The sequence below is a fragment of the Vidua macroura genome, chromosome 3 (assembly GCF_024509145.1).
Source record: "Vidua macroura isolate BioBank_ID:100142 chromosome 3, ASM2450914v1, whole genome shotgun sequence".
Taxonomy (NCBI): Eukaryota; Metazoa; Chordata; class Aves; order Passeriformes; family Viduidae; genus Vidua; species Vidua macroura.
This window is the reverse complement of record NC_071573.1, coordinates 59420589-59437441: the sequence shown is the minus strand read 5'-3', so window position 1 is coordinate 59437441 and position 16853 is coordinate 59420589. Positions and strand designations below refer to the sequence as shown.

General features: G+C 37.1%; 1 protein-coding gene across 3 annotated transcripts in view; it reads left to right on the top strand.

The window, feature by feature from the left end:
- The window catches only part of EYA4 (EYA transcriptional coactivator and phosphatase 4), a 121194-nt gene that overhangs the window by 80601 nt on the left and 23740 nt on the right, over positions 1–16853 (top strand). Inside the window, exons 5-10 of one of the 3 annotated variants that reach the window (XM_053973114.1) lie at positions 2069–2161; positions 7744–7810; positions 9733–9875; positions 10015–10158; positions 10993–11072; positions 11445–11625. In XM_053973114.1, the coding sequence (XP_053829089.1) occupies positions 2069–2161; positions 7744–7810; positions 9733–9875; positions 10015–10158; positions 10993–11072; positions 11445–11625 (708 nt within the window). Of the gene's footprint in view, positions 1–2068; positions 2162–7743; positions 7811–9729; positions 9876–10014; positions 10159–10992; positions 11073–11444; positions 11626–16853 lie in introns of those variants that run through there. The other 2 variants (XM_053973115.1, XM_053973116.1) reach the window with 2 other exon arrangements.

Sequence of the window (16853 nt, the reverse complement as noted above, 5' to 3'; positions counted from 1 at the left end):
GGAGTGCATGACAGCTTGAAAAAATGTGGCTAAAATTCTTCCCTAATGATTCCATATTGAATTAATATCCTTCTGCTTGCAGGGAGACTATTTGGACATGTTAGTTTTATGAAAAAGAAACAATAATGAAAAGAAGTTTACATTCAAAAGACACGCATTCAAAAGTTTTTAATCTCAGACAGTAGATGGAAAGATACAACTGTATAACTGAAACCAGAAGGTATTACCTGGTTTGTTTGGCACTGGTGCACTGTCAATTCTGCAAGGCACTCTACCAGTCACAGAGACAAAAGCATCCCAATTTCTCCTGCTTGATCCAAACAGGTGCCCCTCTGACTTCAGCACAGGTCACTTTTACAGTTGTAGACGTCAGCAGCATCCCATGTGACTTCCTGAAGTAAGATCCATTAGGCAGTGTGGCTGGAAATGGGATGTGATTTTGTAGGAGAGGTAGCTCGCACAGGGCTTCTCACAGGCAGCTTTACTGGTAGCTGTGCAATTTCTAATGAACAATTCACGGTGCTCACAGACACAGGGAAGAAAGAATAGCAGAATGGGTCTGTAGGTGTAGTTCTGGTTGTTTTTCCCATAAGGAAACAAAATCCTTTATTTATCTCATGCACTCCCTTTTCCTCTGCAGACTGTATGAGGGTTGGTGAGCTTGAGGGCAGCTGCTTGGACTGAATCAACCTCTGGAAGTACCTCTCTGTCTCAGCTAAACATAAAGGGAGATTAGTAGGCGCCTTTTATACACTTGATTTAGGTTACTTGAATCTGTGCCACAGTTTTTAAATACATTGCCAGCTCAGAACATGAAATTCCCCCCTTTCCCTTTCTGTTGCCAGTGCAGTCAAATGTGGATGCAGTGATGTTGACAGATGAGAGCTTTGGTCAGCTTAGCTGAGGCCTCTCAGCAGCGTCAGGTAACCAGCTGGCAGAGAAAGTCTTTCCCTGGCATATGTTAGACCTGCTGGGGGGGCTCTGCCAGGCTGGCTGTCACAGCAAAGGCTTCTTCACAAATCCCAGGCTGTGCCCTTGGAATTTGGATACCTGGCATGCAACTGTGGTAGTTGCTTGTGCAGGTCTTCATTGCCTCTTCACTCTGTGGCCCTGGGCACCAACCTGTGATATCCATAAGCATGTGATGAATGTCCATGCCCAACTCTAACTGACCTTCATGAAGAAATTGTGTTAATATCTTGAGGTTTCCCTATTTGCCAGTCAGACAGCTAATAGGACCTGCAGCGTATCCTCTACTGCTGTTTCTTACCACATCAACTGATTCTATTACAAAAGTCCATGCCAAATGTTCTGTCCAGGTAACATACTTAATTACAAAAATCTGTATTGGCTCTGTGGTGCTTTTTATGCTTTCAGTTACAGCTTGGATGGTAATACTGAATGATGATCCCTGAGAAATAAATTTGAGTTCAGAGTAGACCAAACTGTTTGGTAACCTCTGATTAAGAAGCTGACTTGTCATGGCTGTCATTTGTGTCCTACTCTAGTTCTTTGGCTTTTTTCTTTCAAACGTCTTTCTTCTGTTATGAAAAATTGCTTGTGGGTGACCTAGCTCAAAAAGGCCCCCACAGACTCTGTAAAAGGGGAAAGGGAAAGGAAACATGCTGGCACTGTGAAAATAATTTGCTTCTATATTAGCATGAAACCATAATTGTTTGTTTTATATATAATTGTTTTACTTGTCAGGCAAAACTATTTTTGTTATGTGCTACATCCCTTGACAGCTCATGTTTCCTTCCTCCATGCTACTCTTAGGGTATTTTTAGAATCAATTAGATTTATGTTGAAATCTCCCCAGAAGACATTCCAGTTGCTAAAACCAATAGCTGGATGAGTGCACAGATACAGAGCTATGTAGATAAATGGGCATTCCTGTCAGATTCCTGTCGATTGTCTCAGTATGGTAATAGAGTGAAGGTTGAAGCTGTTGCACGTGTGCTTGTTTGAGCTGGACTGCCACTAGTGAGACTGGCATGAGGACTCCAGTACAAATCTAGAAGTAAAATCTCATGTCTACTTTTCTCATGTCTACTATTCTTCTATGTAGTGTCTCTTCTTGCAGTCAAAACAGAACCCATGAACAACAGTGAAACAGCAACAACAACTGGAGATGCATCGCTTGACACTTTTACTGGGTCAGGTAAAGCCATAATAAAATGACGTTTTGTTAGATGTACATTAATGCAGCATTTAATAATCATCACCAATGAACATCTCCATGGAAGCAATCTTCACAAAGCTACTATAAAATTTTATAGTATTTTATACCTAAAAATAATGATAATAGTAGAAATAATAATAGCTTTTTTATTTTTGTAAATGCAACTCAGCAATTTATGTGAAGTGTGATCTTAAAGAATGCCTAATAATGATGCCTAAGACAACTGCTGTTTGCAAAAGTCTCAAAATAATACTGTTATTATGGTATATCTTTTATTATTACTGGAGATCTTTTTTCTCAGTGTTAGTCTTGTATGATATTAGGGGAAAAAAAGGGTTTGTATTTGTAACAGCAATGCTAATTTGAACAGTTTCAAATCTTAAGGTTTATACCTCAGTGCTAATCCTTTTACTCCTATTAGCAGTGTGTTAGTTTAACCACTGACCAGATTGCCATGTTAGTCTCTTTCCACTGGGATGAGCTACTCATAGACTTCAATTACTTCTCAAAAAAAATCAAACAAACAGTGGTTTAAGTAGATCCCTAGAAATTATTAAAATGTGATGAACTGTGGAAAAGTACAGATAATCAGCCTTCAAATCATTAAGTTGAATCCTGCTAATAATAATATTAAAAAGGAGAAGAGGGAGAATAAGTTTTGCATCTGGAAATATGATAATGGCCTGACTGAAAGGAAACACCAAAGCGACGAATCACCGCTCCACACTGATGCTACTGTTATTTTGGTAGACTTAGGTAGTCAAGCCCTATTTAAAATATTTTGGAAATCAAAATGTTTCTGTGTAATTAATTATTTTTAATCAGATTTTGGAATTGTCTTTTAGCCATCAGTTAAACCCAAAAGTTAATTATTCAGAAAAGTATTTATAACTCTTAATACTTGAAGAAAATGTATTTTGTGAGATTTAAAGTGTTTACTACTTCTGATTAGAAAAATGCTCTCATTTTAATTTTCATTGTCCTCATTATAATTATACAGAGAGCAACCTCAGCTTAAAGGCTAGAAAGTTCCATAAAATTTAAATAGTCTGGGCAAAAATTTAGCTTTTCTTTTTCACTCTGTTTTCACTCAATGCTAAAATTTTATTAGTAATAATGACAAATCATATACTATCCAACTCTATATGATTTTTTCACTCTTGGTGAAGTTTTATCAGCTTCTGCCATGTATTTAAGGCAGCTGAGTTTCATTCTATGGCTAAGGCAACATTGGAGTGCCAAGAATTGCAGCCTTCAGCTCAGGTTTAGATAACTAAGCAACAGCTTGATTTCCCCAGGTACCACTCAACCATCAGCTTCCACTGACTTCAAAAGAAGTCTTGAGATCTCCTCACTTTGGATGTTTGGAAAGTTGGTGCCTCAAAAAATAAAGATTTAAAAAAAGGAGGAATTTGAGCTTTGCATAATCCTTTTTTGCCTGTTAGCCACCTGCGTACTCAAAAGAAATACGAACCTGATTCTCAATTTAGTGCGCAAACTCAAGCATTAAATGAGTACAGTCATTCTCAGTGGGAAATCAATAGTCTGCCTGTCTGGGTGATGTGCAGTCTTCATCATCAGAGCAAGACACAGAGCTGCCCTGATAATGTACTCAGCCTTTCATAAAGATTGAATATGTTACTTTTGCTTGCCTTTTACTTGTATTCCAAAATCAGACATTTTTTTCCCCTCTAATCCTATGAGAGAAGTACTAAAGAGTGGTAAAAACTCAGCAAAACCAGGACTTCTCTGAGTTTTAACCTAACTGGTTAGTTGGGAAGTTTAGTAAGTTGCCAAAACCAGTAAATGCTGACTAGTAGACAGTTGTTGTTTCAAATGAGCCACCTGTGACTGAAAAAATGCATAGCAAAGCCCAACACTGAACAGTTTGTTTTTTCCTGAAAATGAGGGACATATATGTGTTACTCCCAGCTATGGCAAAGTTATGATGCCAGCACTTCTCTGTATTTTATGAAATGAGACATGGGTGAAAAGAGAACTCCTGGTGCTGAGATGCATTTGAGAATCTGCCAGAAATCCTCTCCTTCAAACACTCTACCCATCAAAGTTGATGTCAAAGGCAGTCAAAACACGGGACCTGTCCTGGAACTTAGCAGAAGGCTCAACAAGCCATGGGGGGTGTAAAGTATCCATCTCTGTCCCTAATGACCAGCTCTAAGTGATGGTCAAACAGATTGTGTCAGGTATAGGACAGGAGAGACAGATTAGACTTCACAGAAAACTGATTCTGTGAACTGTTGATTGACAAGATAAAGCACATAGATGTCTTGAATTTAGAGTGGCAGTTCTCCTGGGACTGGCTGTAGCCCATGTGTTGCAGCTCATGCTCAGGGCCCTGGTTCCCCTGTGCTGGAGAGATGTCCTTGGGAGAATCTGTGCCTCTGGGCATGGGTTAGCCAGGTGAGGAGTCACGTTGTGCACCCCCCTTCCTCCTCCTTCTTCTTCAAAGAGGAGCAGTTGGTAATTAGAGTCCTCAGTTTGCAGCTCTGTGATTCTGCAGCACACTCCTACTGGGGTGGGCATTCACAGGACTGGGAGAGGTGCACGGCCCTTAACTGAGATTTCCATGCACTGTGAATTTCATGCACAGTACAGCAGCTGCTGTAATACTGTGTATATATTGCTTACAGTAGTGGATTAATTTGAGAACTGTTTTATCATTTTAGTGGAGTGGAGAGATATTTGATGTTCTCATAGTTTTTACTTAATATTTATTGCACACATACATAGAATACAGTTTATAGATATAGAAAACAATTTCTGAAGATTATGAAGGTGAAGTTAGGAAATGTTACTGCTATTTAACCTACATTTGGTTTCCTTGTACATAGACATTGTGATGTTACTTAAATTAGGTCCTTTTAACCTGACCTTTTTGCACAGAATTTTCCAGATGTGTAATGAAAATATATAAAAACTCCAGCCCATATTAATATACTGAACCAAACATGCTATTAAAACAGTTAATGGTTATTTAAATCCTGCACAACCACCTTGGCCATTTGAACTAAGAGAGTAACTGGTAAGAGCTGGCTGTCAGCTTGTCCCCTCTGTGAAACAACGTTAATGGGGACTGGAGGGATCAAGGGTCTTATACCTGCCCTGAAGGGCATTCCTCTGGTAATTTCAAGTTGTGAAGTCTTAGAAATATTTGAGTTTTTCAGAGAACAAACAATTTTTTTTTTAACATAAGCAACACAAAAGAGCATTTATCCCTGTTTATATAATGCCTATATAAAGTGCCACAAAACCCACAGGAACCTTCTTCCACCATCTCCTCCACTGCCAGCAGTCCTCAGAGAAGAGATGTTAGAAGGTATCTAAAATTTCATAATCCTTAGACTAAGCAGTTTCATCTTTGAGATACAGATGTGGTCCACAGGCTCCACTCAGTCATAATGTTCTCTTATGATAGGCCTTACACCCTGTAATGTTTTTCAAACATCTCACAGTCCAAAATGTAGTGGACAAATTGCAGGGACAAGCTACAGAGAAACAATGAAAAGAATGGATTTTTTAGCCTTGCCTCTTTCTCTTCCTTACAACTGGTAGTATCATCAGGGAAAACTGGGGATAAAAACAAGGAAATTTAAAACCAGACACATTCCAAAAGTATTTTATTTTCTGATCTAAATTTTAAAAATAAGGAATATGCAGAAAGAAAAAAAAGGCAGGCAGGACAGTTTTTGCTGAAAAGTATTAGGTTCTGATAGCTCAAGTGATTTAAATGAATAGTAATTAATTTTTTTGTAGTTTACATAAGGTGGAGTGGCATGGTAAATGTGCTTTAACCAAATTGATTAATTGATTGAGCTCTCATCCAGCAAATGATCAGACAAAAAGTGTGGCTTAGCAGTATGGCTAAAATGATCCGATAAGCCAATAATGGATCACAAAAGTTCCTTGCCCTGAGAACCACCAAGGTCACTCTGCTGCTATTGCTTGTCTTTAGAAAGGTCACAGAGCTACAACAGGGAAGATTAATTACTCATCAACCCTTAAATAACCAAGAGCATTCTTTAGAGCTCTATGAACCAGTTACATTGATAGAAACAGCAATAGGTTTGTCTGACTCTGGGAATAGCTGCCTGCACATGTAGCAGATTGCTCTAAACCATGGAAAGGCATTCTGAAAAAAACCCTCAAAAACAGTATCCACACAAACTGAAATTTAGCAGATTTCCATCACAGGCAAACCCTCAATATCTTTTCAGACAGCAACTCTTTTATGAAATCTAATGGCACTTCTTTTAAAAGTTATTATACAATTCTTTACTTTCAAGACATACTTGACTGCACATTTTAAGAAGTTAATTGTTTTTCTTCTAAAGTATTTTCCTTTTAAGTCCTACACATTCTAAATACATTTAAACTATCTTTAAAAATATGAAGTTCTGTGTGTGTTCAAAGCAATAGATCTGAGAGACATTAATTAGGGCTGGATGTAGAAATGTATCATGTTTCATAAAATAGTTCGGAACCTAAACCTATTTGTCACTTATAAAATTCTGAATGTTCATTTCTACTACCATTATGAATAACTCAGGAAGAGGGTACACTTTGAAGTACAACTATGATTGATTAGACTAAAGAAATTCCAGTGCTTCATTGTGTACTACTTTAATCTTTTGAAAAGTGAATGAACAGCAGATGGCCTAATAAAGACACTCTGTATGTTTGCCCAGTATGGATTTGCTCTGAAGGGATTGGTTCAACACTTTAGAGTACATATATTTGGAATACATCTGTCTTAGTCAAGACAGATGGCTAAAGGAAAGGGAAACTTCCAAACACTTGGAATGAATCCAGTGTGAGCACTGCTTCTGGATGAAATTTTAATGGGTTATGACTATTGTTCTGTTAGCTTTCTTGGAGAATGCAGCAGTGAATAGTATAGATACACACAATTTTGATGGCTACTGAACAGGACTGTTTATGCATACTTTAAAATAAAAATGCTGTTGTTAGGGGACATATTCTAATTGTCCTGTTTATACAGAATGGTAGTTGCTTTCTCGTGCTCAATCCAGTATCTTCCATCACCAAGCTAACTAAAATTAGTCACAACCATATAAAACATGCTTTTTCTATCCAGTATTAAAATTTAACTTCTAGTTAATGTGAGACTATAAAGGTATGTGTATGTTACTTCAATCCCATGAAATATGTTAAATCACAAGATTCTCTTTTAACTACTCCTTTTATTACAACTTGCAAATTTGAAAGATCAACAGTGTGTGTGGATCACAGGTGATGTATGAAATGCATGCCTCTGCAATATACTCAGAAATAAATGTGTTAGTCAAGTTGAGAAAGCATGGCACACCCATGCTAACTAAAGAGTTCTGCACAACAGTGAAAAATTTGGAAGTTTTAAAATTCTTTTTTTAAGATGTTGTGATTCTGGTGACATCTGCTTCCTTGAAAAGCTGTCCATTTCAATGGGCTTCTCTGTTAATGTTGCTGCTTTAGTTCACACTGTGTGGCTGTGTGGGTCTCATGGTGTTTCTAACTGCTGTACTCTTTTTTCTGTTTTGCAGTAATAACAAGTAGTGGCTACAGTCCCAGATCAGCGCACCAGTACTCTCCACAGATATATCCCTCCAAGTTAGTGTCTGCACCTCTTCTAGTCTTTCATAGACCTTGGCTGTGGGCAGTTTTGTGGTTTGTTGCAAACAAGTGTTCAGCAGGAGAAACAGAGAAAAAGGAAAATTCTTAAGCCACGGTACTGGCTCTGGTACTGGCTCCCTCTCCAACTTTTTTTCCTCGTTTGTCTACAGAGTAAGATCCTGCTTTGTGCAGTATTGCTGCACAGGAAACACCCTTGAATATCAGCACATAACAGAAGTAAAATAATCAGACTATTGCATTCTCAGACATCAGCATATTAACAGCATGTACAAGGAATCTATATAGATATATTTTGGAGAAGTCAGTTTATATATAGAAATCACAATTGCATGCACAAGTTGCATATTAGGGGGTAGCCCTGTCCCTGACCCTTCCAAGGCCAGCATTGCCAAACACTTCCAAACATTCCACAATCATGAGCCACCCTTTCCTTTTTCCTCTCCAATATCATAAGATTTAAAAATCAAATAAATTGGATTAGCTTTTAATCTTATTATTTTTAAGCCAACGGATGTTTTAGAAATAGAAAATTTCTACGTGCTTTTTTTTTTTTTTTGTGAGGGGAAACTGACTCTTGGGCAATCACATAAATCCAGGAGTGGGAACTTTAAGAAGAAACACCAAAGATGTTGTATGAAACTGCTGCAGTTGGTAGTATATTAGTTTGCTTGTCCTGTGATCAGTGTTGTGCACAAGGGTTCTTGATTCCAGTATGCCATCTGTTTGTTTCCATTTATTTGATACAGCTATCAGTGTGACTTTGGTACAGAGAAAACATTGAATCTAAAGATTCAAGATTCTTTCAAGTTTTTTTTTTAAATAAACTTGTAATCTTATGGTGGTAGCCAAAATTTATTAATACAGAAAGTAGATGCCTGAAGTAAGAGCCGTCATTCCACTTTGAACAGGTTTTGGCAAACTATATTAGGTACTTTTAGCCAAATACATTACAAGGTTTAATAGAATTTTCAATCTACTGTTACAATTTTTTGGCATCTAAATTAATGAGTAATCCTTTTCTGATATAAATGCTGCTAACTGTACTGAATTAATTAGAAAGAAAAAAAAATTTAAAAACTGGAATCTGAAATTTAGTCATGGCTTTTAATGGCCAGGTTTCAGTTAGCGTAATTCTGCAGAGTGTGTTTATTCAACTCCTGGTCCATAAAGTCTTATTTGACTTACAAAACAATCCAAGAAAAATGTTTCTCTGTATATTTTTTCAACTCTGGAGGGCAAAAAATTTAAACTTGATTTTATTCAATCTCTCTATAAAACCTCAGTGTTAATAAATAAAAGGGCATTTTTATTTCCATTCTATTTTCCTAGCCCATATTTTCCGAACATTTAAAGCCCATCTGGTTACAAAAGTATTGCTGTCAGTATTTTTTATGTTGCTCTCAATGGGAAGGATCCATCTCCCATTGAAGCTACAGGCTACATGTCTGTTGAAGCAGAACCTACACAGATGACATAATGTACTAGCTTCAACATTCACCTCTGTGTTTCCTTTACTCTTCTAGTCCAAGTTTCCCTCCACTGGATTAAAAATGTGTGGGGGCTTTTCTAATTGAAGAGTTCTGATCTCAGCTGAAAGATGTTAAACCCATATAAAGACATGCAGCAGTGGCACAGCCCACCCAAAAGTGGACACAGTAGCTTAAGAATTAAATTGTAGTGATGGGATAGCATAAAATATTTACTATGCCTTGGGGAACGTGGGACAGAGTGTCTTTCAGCTTATTTCAGTGGGGGATGGAATAAATCCCAGAAGAGGAGCAGTTGGCAGAATAATGAACTGCCTTTGGACATCTTTAAACCTTTTTCTTTACTTTATTGCTTGAATCAACATACAAAGTATTTGTTGCCACAGTAATGCTATTTTTCCTGATATTTAGGCCCTATCCGCACATTCTTTCTACACCAGCAGCTCAAACAATGTCTGCCTATGCCGGACAAACGCAGTATTCAGGAATGCAGCAGCCAGCGGTCTATACAGCCTACTCACAGACAGGACAGCCCTACAGCTTACCCACTTACGGTATTTGACCACTTATTACTTCACTTTACCTACAACTGAAAGCAATGCCGACTGGAAAGTCTTTTTGCTTTCTCTTTTTGTTTTCCCAACTGTAACAAAATATTTTAAAGAATCAGTTGAAAATTAATTTCTTATACAGATTTGGGTGTAATGTTGCCAGGCATCAAGACGGAAAGTGGGCTCTCGCAGACCCAATCTCCTCTGCAGAGCGGGTGCCTCAGTTACAGCCCAGGGTTTTCCACCCCACAGCCAGGCCAAACACCCTACTCCTACCAGATGCCAGGTGAGTAGCCACCTCTAAAATTTAAAGCTAAGTATTTCTTCCCAGTACTAATAAGCATGTGTGTATTCATTTTGATCATCTGTTACTTCAGATCTCGGCATGGAATTCATTTCCATACTTGAAATCCACTAATTTTTTTAGTGGCAGGACTGGAAGCACTTGTTATATTTACTAATATATACAAGTCTCTTTTCCTTGTTTTTTGTGTTCCTGAGTATGACATGATTTGATACTTGTTTCTCCTTGGATTAACATACTTTTCTAGAATTTCTCCTTAATTAATATTTATTCTTTCATTTACTATTCAGTTAATAATTCATTGATTACCCTCTGGTCATCGATAACCTATTTTATTTGGATAATTTTTAAGCCTTTTATACAATGGTTAATCTTCTCCATATTACAAACTGCAATATGAATCATCTGATTTATGTTGAAAACAAGGACATGCTTCATTACAGATTGATTTAAAACACCCAGATATAGTCTTTTTAAAAGGCATTTGTTTCGCAAACATAACACTAAAGTATTAGAAATGAAGGCAAAAGAGAGAAACAGTGTTTGAGGAGAGGTGAGAATGCAATAAAGTGAAAATTCTTTCTAAATTGGTGAGATAACTTCCTTGCATGGTGTGGAGAGTAGCATTTATGTATGTGTGGAAGTAGTATTTAATTTCTTTTAAAGTTTCATTACAATGTTTTATACTTTAATGGAAAATAAAAGTGGGTTTTTTTGGTTCTTATTCATCTACATCTTAACATGGAATAATCTAATTAGAATTTTCTTTTGATTCACTAACAAGTTCTCACAGTTAATTGTATTTCTTAATTTTAGGTTCTAGTTTCACACCATCGTCCACTATTTATTCAAACAATTCTGTTTCAAATTCTACAAACTTCAGTAGTTCACAACAGGTATGAATATTACCATTTTTGTTTGCCAGTTACAAAAGGACTTACATAACTCCAGAGATAACATGTTATTTTAATTTAGATCTGTTATGCTGAATGAGACGCACTGTTGTTTAATGCTACTTTCTGTGGAAAATGATCAAAATCTTACTGGAAGCCTAGTTATATATTTTAACACTTAAATATTTCAGCAGCTTCCTTGTAGTCTTTTAGTAAATATCTTTAAATTAAAAAAAAAAAAAAAAAAAAAAAGCTAAACCAAGCCTTCAAAACACTAGCAAAAGTCATATGACTGTACACATAGAAATATCTAACAGGAAAAAATTAATTAATTACAGTACTTAACTGAGTGCTCTGCTGTATCTGCTGTTTCAGGATTATTCATCATACACAGCTTTTGGCCAAAATCAGTATGCACAGTATTACTCAGCATCAACATATGGTGCATATATGACCTCAAACAGCACAACTGATGGCACTTCATCATCATCAACCTACCAATTACAGGACTCTCTCCCTGGCTTGACTAGTCAACCAGGTACAGATCTACATTCAGGTGAAAAAATTTTTGTATTTTATTCGCTGTTTTTATAACGACAAGATTTTCATATTCAGCTTGCATGGATATTGATATTTTACATTTGTGCCTTTCAGAAAACTTTTATCATGTAAACCACCCAAAATAAGCTTTTTTACTGTTTAGTTAGGAAACCTGTCCAGTTTGTTTGCTAATTAAAGAAAGCTTTTTGCAGACTCAGATGGTTCTCTGTATCACTGGCAGTGGAACAATGCTGTTTCCACATGTACATTCTGAAGTATTGCTGTGACGAATTTAAAACAAGATACTATTTTTCATTTAATTATGCTTCAGTCATGCTGGCAAGAACACACAGGCTTTATTCAAATGTGTACAAGCCACACTTGCTAATTCACTAATTTAAGTAACCAAGAATAGAGAAAATAGCTATTAGCACCACAAAGAAAATTGTATTGAAGGAGTTGAATTTGCATGAAGAGCATTTTCAGGAGACATGAGGAGGCTCCCTTTGCCTGCCCAGCCCTGCCCTCTTGTGCACAGCCACCACAGCACAGCAGCCTGCTACTTGTATTCCTAGGGCATCCCTGGAGGGTTAGTGGCAGTTTTTAATTTTTCTTCAGCACTCTTAGAGCAGTCTCTTTCAAGGGCACCAGCTTCACTCATCCAGTGTGCTCAGTGTCTGCCATTTCTAAAAAGGCTAACAAACTGGCTTTTGGATTAGGCCCTGAATAGGGGAGGAATTTATGTTTTAGTCACAAAATCACCTTATTGCATAGATCTTCCTAACAACTGCACCATCTTATTGAAAATACAGTAGAAAACCTAATGTATTATTGTAATGAATTTGTACAAAGGAAAGGTAACACTGTGTAGAATGGTATAAGCAAGGACTCACACATAATATAAACTGCTTAAATTTGCTAAAAATATTGGAATTTTAACTAAATTATTTGAAATTTTTCCTACCAGATGTTTTCCTCAGGCTGATTTTTAAAATGTAACAGTGTATGTGTTTGTGGGTGTATGTTTGAGATGGGGTAGGATATGGATGTGGATATGGATATGCATATGGATATGGATATGGTATGGAAGAGTGATGGGGAGATACATATTCCCTTGATTTTTGATGAAAAATGTAATGTTATTCAGTAGTCTCAGAATGCAAATCTAGGAAGAACCTAAAGGTAATGTGAAATCAAGTGAAATTTCAACAGGTGGAGGATAGACACAAATCATATGTAAAGAATTTTAAAAAGAGTATGGAGTGTACTCACAAGTGACATGTTTTGATAACTGTTTATGTCCTGTGTACTTTCACTTGCTGCTTTGTTATTCCTTCATATTCTTATTTGAGAAAATCACACAGTTTCCCATGTTGTTTCTCCCTTAGGTATCTGTTTCCTAGAAACGCTGTCTAAATGTATCATGTATTTTTACAAATACCATTGGTATTGAATAGAATAGGCAAAAAAATGGAATCTTAAGTAGTTTGAGCATTTTGAAAAAGTATTCACAGGCTTCACATCTGTGAAACAGTGAGGGTTTTTCTTGGTTGTGGATTGTTTAAGCATATGAGCTTATTCTCTTGTTAAGTAGGTTGTGCATCTGAGTTTAACAAATCCGCCCCCATCTGCTCCTTATTTCTATGAAGGGTTGCAGTGATCATGCGGCCCTCTGCTGAGAGTGAAACACCCACTTTGTGAATGCATGACATGCCTGTGCCCTTCTGTGTCACAGTAAAAATAAATTTCCATTGGTGAGGGGCAGTGTCTTGGAGATAATTTCAGATATCATAGATCATACTGCAGTCCTTTAGCACTCACTGTGTTCTCTTGCTGTCATACAAGTCCTTAAGGCTTACTCCAACAAAACCTGAGACTAAACACAGCAAGGCACTTCATTCTTCTGGCATCTCCACTAGCTGTTAATTCAAATATCTAATCAAAGCCTCTAGTGCCATCTGCACATACAGGATTTCTCATTTGCATAATAAAGCCCCATCAGATCAAGAGTTAATACCAGCTACAGTTTTATTTATTGACTATGTAAAGAAAATGAGATGAAAATTGAAATAGACTTTGCTCTTTCTGCTATTCATGACAAGAAATAACATACTACAAGTCAGAAAAAAAAGCAGGCTTGTAATGTTGAAGCTGTCTTCTGGCTGCTCTATCTGGTAAGGATAGGTAACAAAAGTCAATCCATAAAGAAAGTATGAAGGGGCTCAGAAATTCATCCATTACACATCTGCCTTAAACCAGGGACTTCTCTTCTGAGCTTGCATTGAGTCAGCCTTATATAAAGATTTTTCAAAATGCACTCATTACAATGGAGTATTTGTGAGATAAATAGGTGTCCGCTAGGGCACTTCATCTCAAACAGGGATAGCTCAGATGGACTGGGAGGTGAGGCCTCACGTTGAGTATATTTGATGAATACATGAGTACATTTAATCTGGGGCAAATAAAACTCTAGCAGAGAATATAGGCCTGGATAAAAGCTTCATGTGAAGGCACCTTGCTATCATATATCCAGGGTTAGGGGAGGCAAATCACCATAGGATATTAGCTCCCATACCATTACTGGGATGCAGCAAAGCTTAATTTGGTACCTACAATGCAGTCACCCTTTGCAGCTTCTCTGGGAGATGGCATTAGGTTTGTATTCAGACTGCACAAATTCTTTTTTTCCTTCTTAAGTCATAGAACTGTGTTTTAACAAGGAGGAGGGGATGTTCACATCATCAAATTAGAGGTGGGAAGCAATGTCCTGGATATGAAAGACCACCTTCATTTGTAGTGTGGTGCCATAATTCCCTTTGTAAGTTGGTGCTGTAATTCCCTGCCCTCTAGCTGGAGCTGCTGCAAGGTCTCCAAAGCATGAAAACTTCATATTGGACAAGTGTATGAGTATGTGTAAGAATATCTGTGATAAAGAGGTCATTCCATATTCTAGTTTTAACATTTTCCTCCTCTTTTCTTGGATCACTGGCACTGCTCGCAGTCCCAGTGGGAAGAGGGAAGAGGCTATGAGGTGTATTTATTAGACATGTGCAGAACATTGAAAAAGCTAAAAAATTTCAAACGTATTAAAAATTTCTGTCTATTATGAGCTGCAGTAGGAGCTCTTCATTAAGGTAATGTTTTCAATACTCTTTGGTACTAGAATTTGTCACATTCTTTTATGTTACAGGGCTGAATTTTTAATAAGTTTCCATTTTATCAGCATTGACCTCATTTCTAAAGCAAACAGAGGATAAGAAAAGTGTAGTTTCTCCTTTAGACTGCTGTAGGTAAAAAGCAAATCAAGCAATTAAGCCTACAGTTGTTTAAAAAACTGCAGCACTGACTTCTGCAGTTCTAAAATAGATGCATACCTTGCATTCAAGTAAGAGACAGCTGCTCATTCTGATTTAGAGATTAGTGTAATGAAATAAAGTTGGCTTTAAATATCTAGATTTTACAAGGAACAGCGATTAGTTACAGTACTGATAAATAGATAATTATGCAAACATGTACAACATTGACCCAAGCAGAAGCCTGGAGCAACTGGTAATGGCTCATGCTAAAAGAAAATTGGATTTATTTACTTCAGTTGTTGGGTAATTTCAGAGAAGAGGAGTTTTTTTAATATTTTTTAATATTTTATTTTTGGTAGATTAGAATAAACACAGTCATTGAGAACAGATGTTTTAATACATTACTGTGGAAATGAGTCTTGATTTTGTTGTAATGTGTTGAACTGTTATAAATAAGAAGACTTTGTGGTAAGAATGTAAACATTCATCTTCGCTTTCTTAGTTTTTGCTTCTTCTTTCTGGGGATTTGGTTTCATACAATTTTTCCACTCAATCAGAAAAATCTAGGAAACTATTTTTGCACTGAGCTCTTGCAAACTCAGAACTTATTTTAAAGCCATTTTAGGTTTTTGCTGCACAGGGATTCTGATTTGGATGCTTCTTGTACATTTGAAATTACCCAAGTACATTTTGCTGTTCTTATGGGGAAAGAGCCAACATAATGTGATCCTTATTGATTGCTTCACTGCCTGCTGTGACCTTGCTGACATCAACACCATGCTGGGAATAGAAATGAGTAGTCAACAAGAACTGTCTACTCTCCCCACTCTTCAGGGATTTCTGCCTGTGTGTCTTGTCCTTTCTCTGCATATCTCTATGAAAAGTCACTTAGCCTCTTTTACTACATGCTCAGCCCCCTTAACTGTCGTGGTGACCCTCACCTGGACTAACTCCAGTTTGACAATATCTCTCTTCTACTTGGGGACCCAAAACTGCACATTTTTCCAGATGTGGTCTTGAAAGTTCAGAAGAAAGAAGAAAAATCAGTCTCCTTTATCTGCTGGACACTCAGTGATGCTCTTTAGTAAAAATGAAAAAATAAAAAACCAATTCCAACTCAAAATCAGATGCATCATAGATGATTTTTGGGAAATGTTTCTACCAAGTGTTAATTTATTCTGCATATTTGCCATCATGAGCACTTTTAACAAATATTACCCGTGCTCAATTACAGACAGCTCAAGGACTCTTTTGAATCAAAATCTGTAGAAGATGTCAGATCAAAGCTGGACCCTTCCCTCCTTTACTGGAGAAAAATCAAATCATTATTAATAGGATAAATTAAGAAGGAGGGGTTTTTGTCATTTAGCACTCAGGAACCTAGCCAAACTGCATTTAATGCTATAAGTTTTGAAAGCTGAAGATGCTAAGCCTCGTTAAATGAGTAAGTCAGGGATGGGCTTGAGTGTGGTTAAGACCAGCTATGCCATACCAGGTCAAAGACCCTTCCAGCACATCTCTGTGACAGTCCACAATGCTTCATACTTAGAGAAAGACAATCAGAAACAGCAAGTACAACTTCATCCTCTTTCAGGTACTAACTGGAATATTGCATTTAATATTATGGCTTTCGTCTGACAAGTTATGGGCTGAGGTATGGTGAAGAAAAAAAGTGAACTTGACTAAAGAGCAGGTGACATGGGAGGAGGACATGAAACTGGAAGCTGCCTGGCTGTTCTGGATCATGGATGAGTGCCAAAATGTGTTCTGGTAAAAGTAAAGCAGGACTTGGAAATAAGTCTAGCTGAACTGAAAACATGGGAAACTAACTACTTTAATTAAAAAGCACTTCATGTTTTGACAAACCATTAGGATGACTTCTAAAATACCCTGTCTTGGATATATTGGTATTTTGCCTGGGCTCATGCGTATTTGTGTATCTTCAGGT